The sequence below is a fragment of the Bicyclus anynana genome, chromosome 17 (genome assembly GCF_947172395.1).
Source record: "Bicyclus anynana chromosome 17, ilBicAnyn1.1, whole genome shotgun sequence".
In the NCBI taxonomy this organism is placed as follows: domain Eukaryota; kingdom Metazoa; phylum Arthropoda; class Insecta; order Lepidoptera; family Nymphalidae; genus Bicyclus; species Bicyclus anynana.
Genome location: NC_069099.1, coordinates 4484025 through 4500903, shown reverse-complemented (window position 1 = coordinate 4500903; position 16879 = coordinate 4484025). Strand labels below are relative to the sequence as shown.

Genomic DNA, 16879 nt, shown 5'->3' with positions numbered 1-16879 from the left:
CTGGTATGCAGGTTTCCTCACGATGTTTTTCCTTCACCGTTTGAGACTCGTGATATTTAATTTCTTAAAATGCACACAACTGAAAAGTTGGAGGTGCATACCTCGAACCCACACCCTCCGGAATGTAGGCAGAGGTCACGGCTATCATGGCTTTTTTCATGTCTTGTTGTTTCCCATGGTTGTTTAAAACGCATTTTTTTTCAGATTTTACGTTTCATAACAAAAACATAAGACACCATAAGTCAATGGCTGGTATAATTAATGATCAACGGTGATTATGCCAGCACGTAAAAACCAACGCATGATCTTGAAAAGTATTTGTAACGACGTATAAATGCTGACTTCTTGTACCGTCGTGGTTACAACTTGCGTGTTTTTGAACAGTGCGTACCGTGTTGAGAGTTACTTTATTATTTTATTAAATTAATTTATTAATTATTATTATTAAGTTTAAATTAAGTGATAATTTGGATTGTTTATTGTTATTTTAACAAATAGACATAGATTTTGTGTATGAAAATGTTTATTTTGGTGAGTGTAGTGTTTTAAATGTTTAAAGGTTTTCGTTTGTTTCTGAGAAATGGATGTTGTTGTTTTTAGGAATTGATAATTACTTATAATTATTCTTAATTTACCAATGCTTAATTAGTTTTTAAATGATTCATAAAAATATTATCAATTTATTATCAGAACCATTAAATATATTTAAAAATGTAGTCCTCCGGATGGATTATGGACTATAAGCTACGGATATATAGATTATGGAGCTTAAGCTAAGCTTAGAGAAATCGGGCTCCAGGATGTGTGACTTCCTCACAGTCAGTCGTCTTAAGGATTTTTTCTGTATCGAACCTTGAACCTACAAATTCATTTTTTTTTTATTATTTTTTATAAGTTAGCCCTTGACTACAATCTCACATGATGGTAAGTAATGATGCAATCTAAGATGGAAGCGGGCTAACTTATTAGAAGTACACGGTCACAGCACGGTACAGCCACGGTCGAAGTTTCCCACCAGGCAGACCTAGACTAATTGAGAAAACCTCAATCGGCCTAGCATCAAATCGTTCCTGGGATTTGTAAAAAAACTGATTTTCACGCGGACAAAATCACCGGCGTCCGCTAGTTAATTTTTTAAATCTTAATCTAAAAAATAACTATGTACCTATCTATCTACTTGTCATCAACGATTAAAGAAATCATCCAATTATTTTCTTGTTACCAGAACACAATCTTGCTGCTAAGTTCAGTGACCTTGGCCCTGTGTCTCGTGGACAATGACCTCTACAGCACGAGCCGGCGCGCCGGGTACGGGTTACTGAGACCCGGGTATGACGGACCCGGCTACGGTGGGGGATACGGCGGGGGGTACGGTGGACCCGGCTACGGGGGCAACTACCCCGGTCAATATCAAGGTGGTTATGGAGGTGGGTAATATGAGCTTAGAAGAATTTGGAATTATTAGAAACATTATTATCAGTGAATTTTTAAGGAGGTCCTTATAAGAGACTATACTAATAGCATTAACAACTGAGTCTTAGGGCCATAAATCATTTCTCTATATCTATCTCGCTTGCACTTATGGGTCTTATGGAGCCGTCTAGTGAAGGGTGTAACAATGAAAGACATATTATCGATAAGTAAAGTTTATTATCGTATCTTGTTCACAAAATTAAAAAAATTAACAATATTTGATTTAATATAATACATATTTCATATTATATAATTATTAACTAAATAAAATTAATCTTCATCTGAGTCTTCATCATCAGAATCTTCGTCTTCTGCCAAATTTATTATATATTAGTATCCATAGTGCGCAACGAGTAACACATGAATGTATTTATTTAATTGCAGTAAACACATTTATAGCAAAAAAAATACGCAATGCAATTACATTAGAAACCGACCAATCAGAATCGTCCAAATCATTATTGACTCATCATTAGCACGTGCGCAGGTAGCCGTTTATCGATAATTAGGGTGCGCAGGTAGGCGCGCTGCACATTCCTATCTTTTTTGACTTTTATGACCGGACGACTCAGATGATAATGCGCATACTATAGCAGATGCTGCGCGGTTTCACCCGCGTGGTTCCCGTTTCCATAGGAATACGGGGACAAAAAATAGCCTATAGCAGGGTTTCTCAAAGTGGAGTATCCGAACCCCTAAGAGGTTCGCCTTTCGACGTCAGGGGGTTCGCGTAAAGATTTACATAATGGTGGCTTGATAATTGATACCGAGTCAGAATTAAGGTTAAAATTGTCCAAAATTACTCTTAACATTAAATCCATTTGCGACAAGAAACAAGCACACCCATCACATTAATATTACAAAGACATTTCTTTTGGTACATTATGTGATAACTTTTATTCAAATAAAAACCTTATTTTCGTCAACAGGGATTAAATTAATAGGTAATATCTGAATCTGTAACTCACTTACTCACTATCAGATGTTGATGGCCGACATTTTGATTTAATGAACTTTTGAAATAATGATTTCGAATTATTGAACGATTCAATAGATTTTTTTTATTACAAATGATTTTTACGTATCACAAATATTTTAGACGGATTTTCATATGTATTTGACCGATATTTTAAAATTAAGCATTGAGAAACATAGGCTTTGTTTCATGGAGAAGAAAAATAAACTAATTGTATGTATTTAAAAAATTACATGTAAACAAAGTCGGGAGTAACGTCTAGTGGAAAAAAAATCAGAATAAGAAAATCTAGGCAATGTTTAGTAGAATGTTTCCTATAGACATACATACAGATGTGAATAATATAATCGTATATAAAATGAAAACGTTATTGGTGAAATGACTTATTTCATTTTCTTCTAATTCCAGGGGGATATAATGGATATCCGGGAGGATATGGAGGATACGGCGGATATGGACAGAACAGTGCCGGATATGGAGGTAAATACTTGCCTAGTATATGTTTTATCTTTCCACGTCTTAATATATTGTTATTTTTCAAGATTTATTTTATTTTATTTCTTAGCTTGAATTGATTTTGATATTAGGTAGGTACCTACACAATACGTATGTGTACTGCCGGTGAAACTGCCATCTTTATTAATATAATAAAAACACTTTATTACACCAAAAAACAAAATTAAGTGAAAAAGCAAGAACAGGTAAGGTATACCTATAAACGGCGGCCTTATCTGTAGCAGTGCTTTCTTCCAGGCAACAGTAATTCATGATCAGTGATCTTCGAGATACAGCTTTCCAACTCAAAATAAAAACCTAATATTTCATAGACTGAACTCGATAGGACTCAAACCGAGACCTCATGCTCCGAAGTCACACAGCTTACCTCTGGATCAGGAATTTTGGCGGAAAAGCCTAGGAAAAAAATGAAAATAAAGCGAGAGTCATGTAAATGTATTACAAAGCTCTTTATTTTCATTTATTTGCTTCATCTTAGAGTTTTACTGCATAAATTTAAATGGATAGGCATCTTCTAGGTAAATGCGTTTAATTCTTACCATTAGTTAACATCATGGCCAAGCGCGAATCCATTTCATATAAAAAACACTTGAATAAAATTAAATTGATTTCTTTGCAGGCTATCGGCCCGGCTACGACAACCGTCCCGGATATAACTACCCCGGATCAACAGGTTACCCCGGGTCAGGGTACCCCGGTTACTCAGGCTACAGACCCGGGTACCAACGCCCCGGGTACGACAGACCCTATGGGAACAGTTACGACGGTTACGGTGGATTCGGGGATTTCAGATCACTCAGCACGAGATCCGGGGACGCTAAAAAGACAATTTAAAACTGTCAATATTTGTAAAATAAATAAACAATTGCTCTCTATTTAAAAAAAATATAATATTATTTAAATAAATACTTATTTTATTAAAAATAGCGACTACCCGCGACTTTATCTGCGTGAAATTCAGTTGTTCGCAGTTCCTGCGTGAAACATGGATTTTTTTGGGTTATAAATAAGTCTATATGTTGCTGAATTAACTCCTCTATTTTCAGCGAAGGTTCTGTTCAATCGATCCAGAGATTATCTCAGACAAACAGATAAAATTAAATAGTTAAAATAGTTTATCTGTATTTTTTTGTCGTGTAAATAATTCTATACACTTGTGAAAACACATTTATTTAGCATTTGTTTTTTTAATGGACAATATTTCTTTTCCCCCCTACAATTGTTATTATTCGTAGTCTGTACCTACTGCGTGACGGCCGGGATCAACCAAAGTTCTGGTTTAAGGCCACTGGCCAGTCACATAAGCGCGAAGATATTCAGCAAGTCCTTGGGATCCCAACATCCATCCGCTGTTAGAAATAGCCTTAATAACGTCTTCGCTGCCGTTTGCGCTGCAGAAACGTGAGAATAATTGACCGTCAATGGCTGACTTTACGACTCGTTGTTGAGTTGTCGGTAACTTTGATTTGGTAATAAAGACGACCTCTTTGGTACACTTGGTTGTACCATGGGCGTAGCTAGAGCCGTATCAGCTGTATAAATGATATGGGGCCCCCGGTCAACAGGGGCCCCTTACATGTGAAAGCAAAAATTTGTAAAATGTGATCTACAATCTTATTTAATCTGGAGCTTCCCGGGAAAACACATAAAAAATTGCAGAGAGAGAGTTTTCATATTTATTTTAAGCAAGCATTTTTGTTAACATTTGTGAGACATCTTTAGGCCGCTCAACTAATTTTGATACAGGGCACGCTACGCCACTGGGTTGTACTGTGATCCTCAACAGAGAAGTCCTGGGTTCGATTATATTTTCTAAACATTCCTCAATTTTAGTGTGGGTGGGCATTTGCCGTGGCTTACTTACCGACAAAAGCGATTAACGTTAAACTTGTCATTGATTAAAAAATACACTCTTAAAATGAAAGATTTTTTTTTGCAATATAAATATTTATTTAATTTATACTTATACGAGTAACAATTTAGTTTATATTCAAATACAACAATCTATCATAACTATTTAACCGCTAAACCAGTCAGACGTCATAGAGTTGAAGAAAGATGCCGCCCCGCTTCTGGCGTTCGCGAAGTTGATGGGCAGCGAGCTGGTCATCAGGTCGGATATGTCTGCGCGAGACTTGTTCGGACTGGCCGACACTTGTTTCTTCTTCACCTGCGTAAATATGAAACAATTAGTTCATCACACTAGGTTACAAAAAATTAGTAATTCTCTTAAGGGCAATTGCATTCGTCATCAACCCATATTCGGCTCACTGCTGAACTCGAGTCTCCATTCAAAATGAGAGGGGTTAGGCCAATAGTCCACCACGCTGGCCCAATGCAGATTGGCAGACTTCATACACGCAGAGAATTAAGATAATTCTCTGGTATGCAGGTTTCCTGACGATGTTTTCCTTCACCGTTTGAGACACGTGATATTTAATTTCTTAAAATGCACACAACTGAAACGTTGGAGGTGACTGCCCCGGACTGGATTCGAACCCACACCCTCCAGAATCGGAGACAGAGGTCATATAAACGCAAGCTTATAGAAAAATAGTGTTAATGACTTTAAGTGATTCGGCGGTTACTAAGTCACTATCTTTGACGCTAGTTGACTTATACGAAATTGAGATTCTATGTAACAAATGTCTTCCGGTGCTTATACTGGTGGATATCACACAGTTAGTAAATTACAGTTTGTCAAATAATTTGATGTTTATTTTAATAATACTAAAAACTAAAATAGCGAAAAGAGCAGCATTTGACATTGTGATTTTTGTTAACAATGGGGTTTTTCGGAATACAAAAAATGTAGTTGTTATTGATTTGATGTTAATTATATTAGGTAACTATCATACGTCATAACTAGTGAATTGGCCGACTGGTCACTCAAACAATTAGTGTCAAGACGTATTTCTAGGTTAAATGTGATTTTAAATAAGTTAATTTAAGAGATGATTAGATCACTAACACTACATGCCACGCTAGGATTTACCAGAATCATAACATGTAGCTTAATCGACGAGGTTCGTTCTGTATAAACAAAATAATAATTTAATATTTTATCTTAAACTAACTGACGCACCGCGGTTTCACTCGCTTAATGGAATCCTGTGAGAATACGTGGATATACAACATATGACACTCACAAATAATGTTGCTTTCTAGTAGTAAAAGACTTTTCAAAATCGGTTCAGTAGATCCAGAGATTACCCCTACAATACCACAAACTTTGCCTCTTTGTAATATTACTTTAGATACACTTTGTAATATTACTTTAGATTTATACTTTTATTGATTAAAAAATTATTATTAAATATAAAAATTAAAAAAAAGTTTCAAATAGCCTATTTTGTCTTTTTCTCTTCACGAGATCATCTCGTTGGTGTCATCTTAACTTGTAAACCACTGGTCTATTTTCAATACTTACAGCTTTCTCCTGTTTCTTATGCAAGTTGGCTGGTGTAGCAACGGGAAGAATGGAGAACCAGTGGGAGTCAGCGGAAGCGAGTAGAGAGGAGTTTTTGTCTCCCGTACCACCGGACAGTACCGGTTTGGTGCCGATAATACCCGTCAGTTGGCCATGGTGAAGGACAAGACTGCCTAATAGCGTCTGAAACGGTAATAGAACCTCAGAAAAAAGAAAAAAAAAAAACAGTCAAGTGCTAGACAGACTCGGGCACGAAGCGTTAATACCTTATTAATATTGTTATGAAAAATAATTATTGCACTCAAAGTTCCTTCTTCTACAAAACAAATAAAACATGATTAATAAAAATGGTATTGAAATACATTGGTAATTTAATACGTAATGTTTAACAAAAAACAGATTTTTAAAATCTTAATTAGCATCTGCAGGATTTAAAAAAAATTGATTTAAAATAGAAAAAAATCGACAAATCCGAAAATAAATATAACTTGGACATCCTAAGGATTATTTCAAAATCATTCAAATTAGTTTTAGATAATTAGATGGTGTATCTATAAGGGCTAGAGAACCAGTGGGAGTCAGCGAAAGCGAGAAGAGAGGAATTCTTATCTCCCGTACCACCGGACAGTACCGGCTTGGTGCCGATAATACCCGTCAGTTAGCCGTGGTGGAGGACCAGACTGCCTAATAGCGTCTGAAACGGTAATAGAACCTCAGAAATAAAAATAAACCAGCAAAGTTCGAATACTAATATTATAAACAAGTTTGTTGGATGTATGTTACTCTTTAACGTCGCGACTTTTAAACCGATTTCCTGGAGATAGATTATGTCCTTGGCAACTTCGTTCGTAACACTCCCGATGTTGCGCGCGGGGCGGGGAACGTGTAGCAATGAATGAAAAACCCACGACTGATGCACGTCAATTTCCCGCATGCCCGATTTACACCCGCGAAGTCTTTCCGCCCGTCGCCCGCATATCATGGGAGTGCTATTAACCAACTTTACTATTACGAACTACTATACTTTAGTTTATTAAAGTATAGTATACTTTGACTCGAACAACCCATGGTTCCCGCGAGATTTTCAAAAAACTGATTTTTGGATTTTTGGCTGTTATTTGGAAACAATTTGTGGGGACACCCTAATTTCACGCGAAGTCACATATGCACACAAAAAATAACGCAAAAAATATTAATCAAATAGCGTTTTATCGTAATTACAGTTTAAAACATTCGCCCTACATATGGAAAATTTAAAAAGCGCTAAAATTTACCTACCTACCTTTTATGGATCGGAAAGGGATATTTTCAACACACTGTGTTTTGACGGCCTCCGTGGCGCAGTGGTATGCGCGGTGGATTTACAAGTCGGAGGTCCTGGGTTCGATCCCCGGCTGGGCAGATTGAGATTTTCTTAATTTGTCCAGGTCTGGCTGGTGGGAGGCTTCGGCCGTGGCTAGTTACCACCCTACCGGCAAAGACGTACCGCCAAGCGATTTAGCGTTTCGGTACGATGCCGTGTAGAAACCGAAAGGTGTGTGGATTTTCATCCTCCTCCTAACAAGTTAGCCCGCTTCCATCTTCGACTGCATCATCACTTACCATCAGGTGAGATTGTAGTCAAGGGCTAACTTGTAAAGAATAAGAATAAGAAACACTGTATAAATTTAATATAAATTCAACATACAAGTAGATAGTTCAATATATAAATAAATACCTGTACTCTCTGAACAGACCTCTTCAAATTGGTCTGTATATACGGATAGAAGACATCATAGTCGAACGGGTCTATCTTCTGCCTCAGAAACTCGCAGATATCTTGAGAGAACTCTATAGCTCTTTTATTCTCTCTGGACACCATCAACAACGTCATATGCCTCACGTCCATGAGCAATTGAAGAGCACAACGCTGATTTATATCAGTCTCTTTCTCTCTTATGACTTTATTGTAGTGAGCGAATGTGATGGATATAGTTTTGTCAATGAACGCCGTGTGTATATCTGTGGGGAGAGTGTGTGGGACCACTTCGTCGAGTATTCTACTCACAGAGTAGAGATATTGTTGTAGTTTCATAGAAGGTCCAGATGGTACCTTTATTGTTGACTCTATTGGATTACCCTCTTCGTCTTTCTCTTCGATTTTTATTACGTCCCATTGCTAAAATACAATAATTTATAAGAAATCCTATCAAAAGATAATTGTGGAAATGGGAGCCAAATTCAATATCACAATGTGTCGTTATCGATTTTGCCAACAAAAGAAATAATATATATATCTATAATATCTAATAAAAAGTGGGTGCCAAATTCAATAGATTATATAACTTAGAATACATTATAGCTCAAAACTTGATTTGGGTAATTCTACTAATATTATAAACGCGAAAGTTTGTATGGATGTATGCTTGTTTGGATGTTTGTTGCTCTTTAACGCCACTACTGTTGAAGCGATTTGGCTGAAATTTTCTACTTTTTATCCCTAAAAAATCCATGGATTCCCGAGATTTGCGATAACCTGATGATTTTGATGGTATGAATGTTTGTTACTCTTTTACGTCTCGGCTACTAAACCGAATCACCTGAAATTTGAAGTAGAGATAGATTGTAGTCTGGATTAACACATAAGCTACTTTTCATACCGGAAAAATCTATGGTTCTCGCGGGATTTATGGAAAACTGAATTCTAATAATATAATATTTATATCGTTTTCAGATTCTTTTATGCATGTACTGTTTTACGGGTTTTATTTGCTGGTAATAACTATCTAACTTAACTAAACTATCTAGTAGACAAAAGTGGCCTCAAAAGGGTTGGTGTAAAGATTCTTTCTAATTTGGCAGACACTCTTTCTGTGAAATTGTATGTATGTAATACATAAAAAAGATTAAATAAAAAATCTTACCATCATCAAATAATCAATATTAGCTTCCAAAGTAAACTCTTGCGGCAACCCTTCAGTCAGTTCCCTCATTCTCCCATCGACGATACCCAACCACTTCTCCCAACACAAAACACAGTGTTTCTTCAGAATACCACAAATGTCACTCCATCGTTTCACTTCATCATCGTTCAGTACATCTTCATTGATGTAACACTTGCGAAGGTTGGGCATGAGGTTGGTTGTAGCTTGGATGAAGCGTGCTGTGTAAATTGCTGTGGTCTTCTTTTGGAGTTCGGTTGTTTGGAGGGTTGGCTCTTCGAAGCATGCCTTTATGTAGAGAAGCATGCTGGAACAATTGACGCTATGTAACATGTGTGTAAGTTAGGTATATGATTGGTTGGAGCTTGGATGAAGCGTGCTGTGTAAATTGCTGTTTTCTTTTGGAGTTCAGTAGTTTGGAGGGTTGGCTCTTCGAAGCATGCCTTTATGTAGAGAAGCATGCTAGAACAATTGACGCTATGTAACGTGTGTAAGTTAGGTATACATTTGGTTGTAGCTTGGATGGAACACGCTGTCAATGTCTTTTCTATCTTTTAAAGTTTGATTGTTTGAAGGGTTAGCTTTTCGAAGGATGCCTTTATGTAGAGAAGCATGCTGGAATAATTATTAACGCTATGTAACACATGGGTTTTTAGGGATAAGGTCGGTTTAAACTTCAGAGAAACGGGATGTAGAAATTGCTGTAGATTTTCTATGAAATTCCAAAAGGAATACCAAGAGGAATTTAAAAAAAAAATGTTTGGAAAATGGTTTCAGCATGACTTTCTGTAGAGAAGCATGCTGGAACAATAGACGCTATGTAACATAGGTATAGGAAATTGCTGTAAATTTCCTACCGAACTCCAAGGTTGGCTCTTTAAAGAATGATAATATAATAGACGCTAAGTCACATTGTGGTTAATTAGGTATGCAGTTGGTTGAAGGTTCAAAGAAACACAGTGTAGAATTTGCCTATCAGAAAAATGGATTATCATGCCTTGCCTCAAAAGCATAATGCCTTTGCACTATAAAAAATAGGTTTCATGGAAATTAGTGACATGGTTTTTTGTTCATACTTCATTGTAATTGGTAAACCTAAAAATTACTAATAGATATAATTAATCTAAATATATAAAACTCAAAGGTGACTGACTTAATGATCTATCAATTCACAGCCCAAACCACTGGACGGATTGGGCTGAAATTTGGCATGCAGGTAGATGTTATGACGTAGGCATCTGCGAAGAAATGATTTTGATCAATTCTACCCCCAAGGGGATAAAATAGGAGATGAAATTTTTTATAAAACTTTGTCAATTTTGCGGCGATTTGGCTGAAATTTGGAATGAAAATAGATTTTACTCTGGATTAACACATAGAATATACTTTTTATTCCGGAAAATCCATGGTTCCCGAGAGATTTGTGTAAAACTAAATTCCACGCGGACGAAGTCGCAGGCGTCCACCAGTATACTAAAAATACCTTTGCACATTTTTATCCGAGGTTTCCCTCAAGTACTGTTCAATTTCAGCTCTATCTATGTACACTTGGTCCAACTCTTCCTCTTCTTCATACGCGAATAACTTCTCTCTACTCTTTCTGTCTTGATACAGATAATCCTTTAAATCTTCTAGTAGTTTCTGTAACTCATTGTCCAGACTTTCACAGAGCTTTTCAAGGTTTGGTGTGAAACCTCGGTCTTGACGGGTCATGCCTATGATTATTACAAATTAAAATGAATTAATCTGGGATGTGATTTAGCTATTTTATACTCGTCGATGTATTCTTTTATAATGTATTATTCTATTATATGTAATATTCGCCTATAACAAGTTTTATTGTAACCTGAACTTTATTTCTATGGGATCCCAAAAATATAAAATGTGCTTGACAATGAAGTTGCAATGGAAATGAGCGATGTCACATCACTGACTTTACAGAATGCAGGGGCTAAGCTTTTGACAACTATGAAGTTATGTAAGCAACAGTTCTGTATTATGAACATCTAAAGCTTTCAAAAAGTACTATAGCTTGGCAATTTCGTTCGTAACACTCCCGATGGTACGCGCGGGCCGGAGGGCATGTAGCGATGAATGAAAAACCCACCACTGATGCACGTCACTTCCCGCACGCACGATATCACACCCGCGCAGTCTTTCCCCCCCCCCCCCGCCCCGTCGCCCGCATATCATGGGAGTGTCATCAACGAACTTACCAGACTAAAATATAGGTTATATTTTTCTAAGAAATTTTCAGTAAAATTTCTCAGACCAGAATTTGTAAGTTGGTGGTGTTACATTACACCCCCTTATTTCGGAAAGTACGTAAATTGTCGGCCCCGGTCAGTGTTATCATAAATCTAATGTAATGATCGTTAAAAAACCGATGCATTATCACCATAAGTCCGCCAACCCGCATAGGAGCAACATGGTGTGCTCTAAGCAGCAAAATCCCTCTCCTATAAGGATACCATATGAACAGACTGGTTCTGTTATTAGAGTCCTTTTTATGAAAGAAGTCCCGCGGGTAAAACCTGAACTAAAATTGACAGCGCCTTACACAAATGACAATAAGACCGCCATTACCAAATGACAATGAGCGCCATTAAGACATTAGTGCCGCGTCTGGGGGACTTCTTTCGTGAAAAGGACTTTACAATTAATATGAATGGCTGGTAGATTGACATGTATGGCAGATAGGACATAAACGTAACTTTCTGGATATTTAATTAAACAATATTAACCTTATGTTTGTCTAGTTACCTTTCATCAATCTATTCATGACGCTGACAACCTCATTTCTTGACTCAATGATCGTATCCCCGATAAGGTCCTTCCACACAAACCAGTTAATATCAGCCTCCTTCTCCACCTCGCTGTCTGAAGACACCTTGGTCAAGTCTATCAACAGTTGAGTCTTGAAGGAGTCGTAGACTTTCTGCCAGCGACTGTCTATGATGGCTTTGACACGCAAAGTCAGTAATGGTTGGAAGTAATGACACCATACGTGCACTTCGGGGATGTCTAACGACTCGCAAATCGAACTCCAGTTCGCTGGAGATTCTGAAAACCACACCATTGAATAAATGATTGAATAGTTGAGTCTTGAATAAGTCTTAGACTTTCTGTCGGCGATTGTCTATGTTGGATCTATGACTTTAACTCGTGATAGTAATGACACAATATGTGCAGTTCAAGGATATGTAACGACTTGCATATCAAACATGCATGCATGTTAAATAGACTATAGACAATCTGCAAGCGATTGTCTTCTTCTACTTCTTTATGACGAATTGAATTGGATTGAACCGATTTGGCTGAAATTTGAAATAGAGATTATATGCTTAATTATCACATAGACTTTCATCTCGGAAACATCCATGATTCCATGGTTTGTGGTGATTCCATGAACTATCATCTTCAGGCACTGAGGAATCATGGACGAGATGAGGAGATGCATGTTTTGTTGACTAAAAAACCTTAAAAAAGAACACGTAAAGAGTCGACATATTGAATACAAAGTTACCAATTTTGAACGTTTCCTCTCTTATCTCGTGTAACACTTTGACCCGAGTGACGTTCTGCAGCAAGGCGCGCACGCTGTCGCTGATGAACGTGCGTACCCACTCGCTCCACTGCTGCACGCCGTCGGTTATCTCTTTCTTTGCTAACGGTTGTAGTTCCTTGGACGATGACAACCTGTAAAACGAACGAATTTAATACATCGAAATAGTTCGAAGAGACAATGGACTTAGGGGTTCCAATGTGCTAGAATGGCGACCGGCAAAGACCAATTGACTAATAATAATTTAAATCTATACATACGTGCACTTAAGTTTCCGTAGTAACTTTTTCTAATAAATTTAGCGTTTTATAGCTATGATAGAAACTTGGAAGCCCTTTGTAGTTATGATAGAAACTTGGAAGCCCACTGTAGCTATGAAAGAAACTTGGAAGCCATTTGTAGCTATGATACAAACTTGGAAGCCCTTTGTACTTATAGCTAGATAAAAATTTGGAAGCCCTTTGTTGCTTTGTAGCTTTTCGAGTGCCCTGCGAAGTGATTTCAGTTTATTTGGTACATAAGTGATTCAGTTTATTTGGTACATAAGTTATAGTTGTAAAAAAATTATGAAGAATAATTCTCAACTACCTATAATTCCTCACAGCTGAAGGCAACAATTTTATTGCACCAGCATCACTAAATTGCACCAATTCTATTAGAGGTTGCGAGTCAGTCTTGTAAAGCTCTCGAAGACTTTCCAACACTGCACCTCCCTCATTTTCTGAAAAAAACAATTAAATTTAAGAAAAAAAGTAGACATGTTATTTTGTAGTGCTTTTTTTCACTAAATCTTACTTACCAAATATGTGGTACAATATAGCCAAAATCCATTAAAAGGATGCAATTTTTACGGATAACATAGCTGCAGCAATAATATAACAAAGTTAATGAAAATTGAGCTAAATACGAGAATAAAGGATCCATTTGGGTAGTCATCACTATGTAAATGCATATTCATCTATGTAAACGCATGTTTTTTTGGCTGTTTGTAGGCTCTACAACTTGTCTGGAAGGCAGGTTCTTCTGAGAAGGGCCAGCAAGAAATGCAACAGTTCTGTTTTAGAGAAGGCTATATACATATTTTAAAGGTGGTTTGTTTTTCTTTAACAAACATTATTCCAATTTACGTTATTGTAAAGTAACATTTTAAGTAGGTACATAAATACTGAATACTATAAAGAGAAATTGGATTGTTTGTTTGCACTGAAAAGGCTCGGAAAGTACGGAACTGATTAGAAAAAATCTTTCACTGTTGAGTAGTGGTTATATTTCTTACACATATTCCTACAGAATTTTGTAAATATGGTAGTAAATTTTAAATGAACTCCTAAATAAAGCTTACCTACAAAACACGCGTAAACCAACTCGACAGTCTTCAAAACAATTTTTACTCCATTGACAATTTTCTTCTTAATTTGCGCTTTGACATCACCGTCCAATATTTGCGCTAGATCGAATTGTAGAGTGCTTTTCAGACTGGAGTTGCTGTGAACTTCTATCAGAGTGTTCAGGAGTTGAACTACGGGCTGAGGGTCCAGCAAATAGAGACCTACGAGACACGAACATGCCACCTGTAAATATAAACCACCTCATCAATTAACATCTGCTGACTATTGAACACGCAACTCTTCTCAGAATAGTTAGGGTCATAGCTTATTGGAACCACTCAGCACCAGACTTTGACTTCTATGTACACCCGACTTTTACTATGAACTACAGGGCCAGCAGGCTGATTATATCTTTGACTTAAGCTAGTTCACATATACGAAATTGAGATTGTATGGATGGATGACTGGTGGATATCACACAGTAGTTATCTGAATGACATTTTGTCAATTGATTTGATGTCTATTTTAATAGGTTGATAATAGAGACCAAATTAGTGAATAGGCCAACCGATCTCTCTCATTATAGGAGAGCGGATAAGGAGGGTCAATCATAGTTTTTTTGATTGTATAACTATCATTATTAGATGTCATTGATAAGCTTTAGATTAGAAGAACACGTATTAACCACCATCACCAACTATAAAAATTTATCAACTCTAGGTTGCTAGAGAATTTAGGCGTCATATTCTTGTCATCTGATTCTGTATACTCCATGTAACCAATGCACAGATTGAAAGTGATTGTAATTCACGTAAGAATGATTTTTTTTCATGACAACACACTGTTGTGAACCATCTGTCAACGAGTGGATATTGATGCCAAACAACAGTGATCATTAGATGGTGGCTCTAAAGAGCTATGACCCTAACTTTATCAACTTTACCTCAACAGTAATATCAACATCCTGGAGCCTTTGCCTGCACATATCAATAATGGTCTGGCTGAGACTAGCCACTGAGTACCACTGCTGCTGCACCAACCTCTGTAATGACTGCATTCCAGGCTTCTCATTTTTCCCTCCCATGTGTAGTTGGAGACCTTATAATTTGAAAGTCCAAAATATTAAAACAAAAATATATTAAAAATATATATAAAAATATATTAAAACAATAAAATAACAAGTTTACATAACATGTTCCATGATAATGAACATATCATAATATTATAAACTTGCAGACAACAGGTGCACAAACATATAGATACACAGACAATTTTAAAAATATTTGTTTTAGTATAGTGTACACTGTACATAACTCAAAACATAAGCGATTAGAAAGAACACGGTTATTTTAAATTCACAGACAGTCTTCAATTTTATTTATTAATAGGTAAATGCATTTATAAATTAAAAACTAGAAATCAGTATTTTGTCATGTGTAGAATTATTTTACCTGTATTGATATGCCGTGCCATAATAAACAACTGTGCTGCCTTCACAAAATCATTATTGCCAATGCATTTCCAAATCTTCTCTGGAATTTCCATCAGTAATTTTATCTGTACAGATATGGAATGTACTGGATTGATATTTAACTGTGAACTAAAAATAGATTACAATTAATTGCAGTCAGCTTAATCTGCAGCTGATTTATGCCAATAGGCCTAAGATGGCTATCTCAACATATCTCTAAGAGATAAACAATATTCACACTCTATACTAACTAACTACAAATATTTTTACCTATGTTCAAGCATCTGTCTATCCTGAATCTTGAAGCCAACTAAATGTGTATTGTGCAAGTTTTTGCACGCTACCATCATTTCATCAATGTGGTTCAATGTACTGCCTGTTGTGGACTTCATGTCTTCTATGGTGTCGGCTGCATGGATGAGGTCTCTGTACCTTTCCCTGAATACAAAATGAAAAGAGGATGAAGACCAAATAAAGAGACAAAATTTTCATTCTTTTAAATTAATCTTTAATCATTCAAATTAACTTGTCTACAGCTTTTTGGGTTGACTATTACTAATGCCTGATAAAATTGTCCTACTTTTATATCAAAATAAAAGAACTAAAATATAGGAAACTAAGACCAATAATTCTGATTCTCATCTTTTAACTGAATTAGTGAATTTATTATCTCCTTTATATCCAATAACTGGGAAGTCTTAACTCTGACTTGTCTCTTAAAGTTGCCTATTTGATTTCACTGAGTTTTATTGAGCGTTAGAGTTTCCAAGACTTTCCCTAACTTTCTGGAATATGAGAAGCTCAGATTTAGTTAGATATAGTTGCTTTGAAGAGCTGTTTGAATTAATCAGCAACAGAATAAGATGTGTCTAACCATTTGTTTATTACATTTTAATAGTTATTGTTTGAATAGTTGTTCTAGGTTATGCTAAGAAACATTTAAATGGAAATTAATTGTACAAACCCAACCATGGCACGCAATTCCTCACGTTTTCTTTCGATTTCATATTGCAATTTCTTTTGCACCTGATCTATTTCACTAATGGAATATGTTTGAAATAGCTGTTCAGGGACAATATCGAGTAAGTTCGGCTGTTGCATTTTTATAGTTTCACATGGAATGGATTTTAAAAATTAGAATAATATTATTTTTAAATAAATGAAAAATATGTAAACAAAATCTTTAGCTCTCCAAGTCT

The 16879-nt window shown here is 36.3% G+C and overlaps 2 protein-coding genes across 2 annotated transcripts; one reads left to right on the top strand and one right to left on the bottom strand.

Moving 5' to 3' along the window:
* Positions 1-357: 357 nt before the first annotated feature.
* LOC112055860 (prisilkin-39) lies at positions 358-3871 on the top strand. Its single transcript, XM_052886486.1, has 4 exons — positions 358-531; positions 1226-1427; positions 2858-2929; positions 3585-3871. The coding sequence occupies exons 1-4, from the start codon at positions 514-516 to the stop codon at positions 3797-3799; spliced, it is 507 nt and encodes a 168-aa protein (XP_052742446.1). The 5' UTR covers positions 358-513; the 3' UTR covers positions 3800-3871.
* Positions 3872-4891: 1020 nt separating this feature from the next.
* On the bottom strand, positions 4892-16809 carry LOC112044682 (conserved oligomeric Golgi complex subunit 1). Its single transcript, XM_052886485.1, has 13 exons — positions 16645-16809; positions 15951-16118; positions 15661-15809; positions 15153-15307; positions 14224-14452; positions 13470-13602; positions 12843-13015; positions 12080-12379; positions 10800-11031; positions 9299-9623; positions 8113-8553; positions 6396-6578; positions 4892-5135 (listed from the first exon to the last, which is right to left on the bottom strand). The coding sequence occupies exons 1-13, from the start codon at positions 16779-16781 to the stop codon at positions 4983-4985; spliced, it is 2778 nt and encodes a 925-aa protein (XP_052742445.1). The 5' UTR covers positions 16782-16809; the 3' UTR covers positions 4892-4982.
* Positions 16810-16879: the final 70 nt, after the last annotated feature.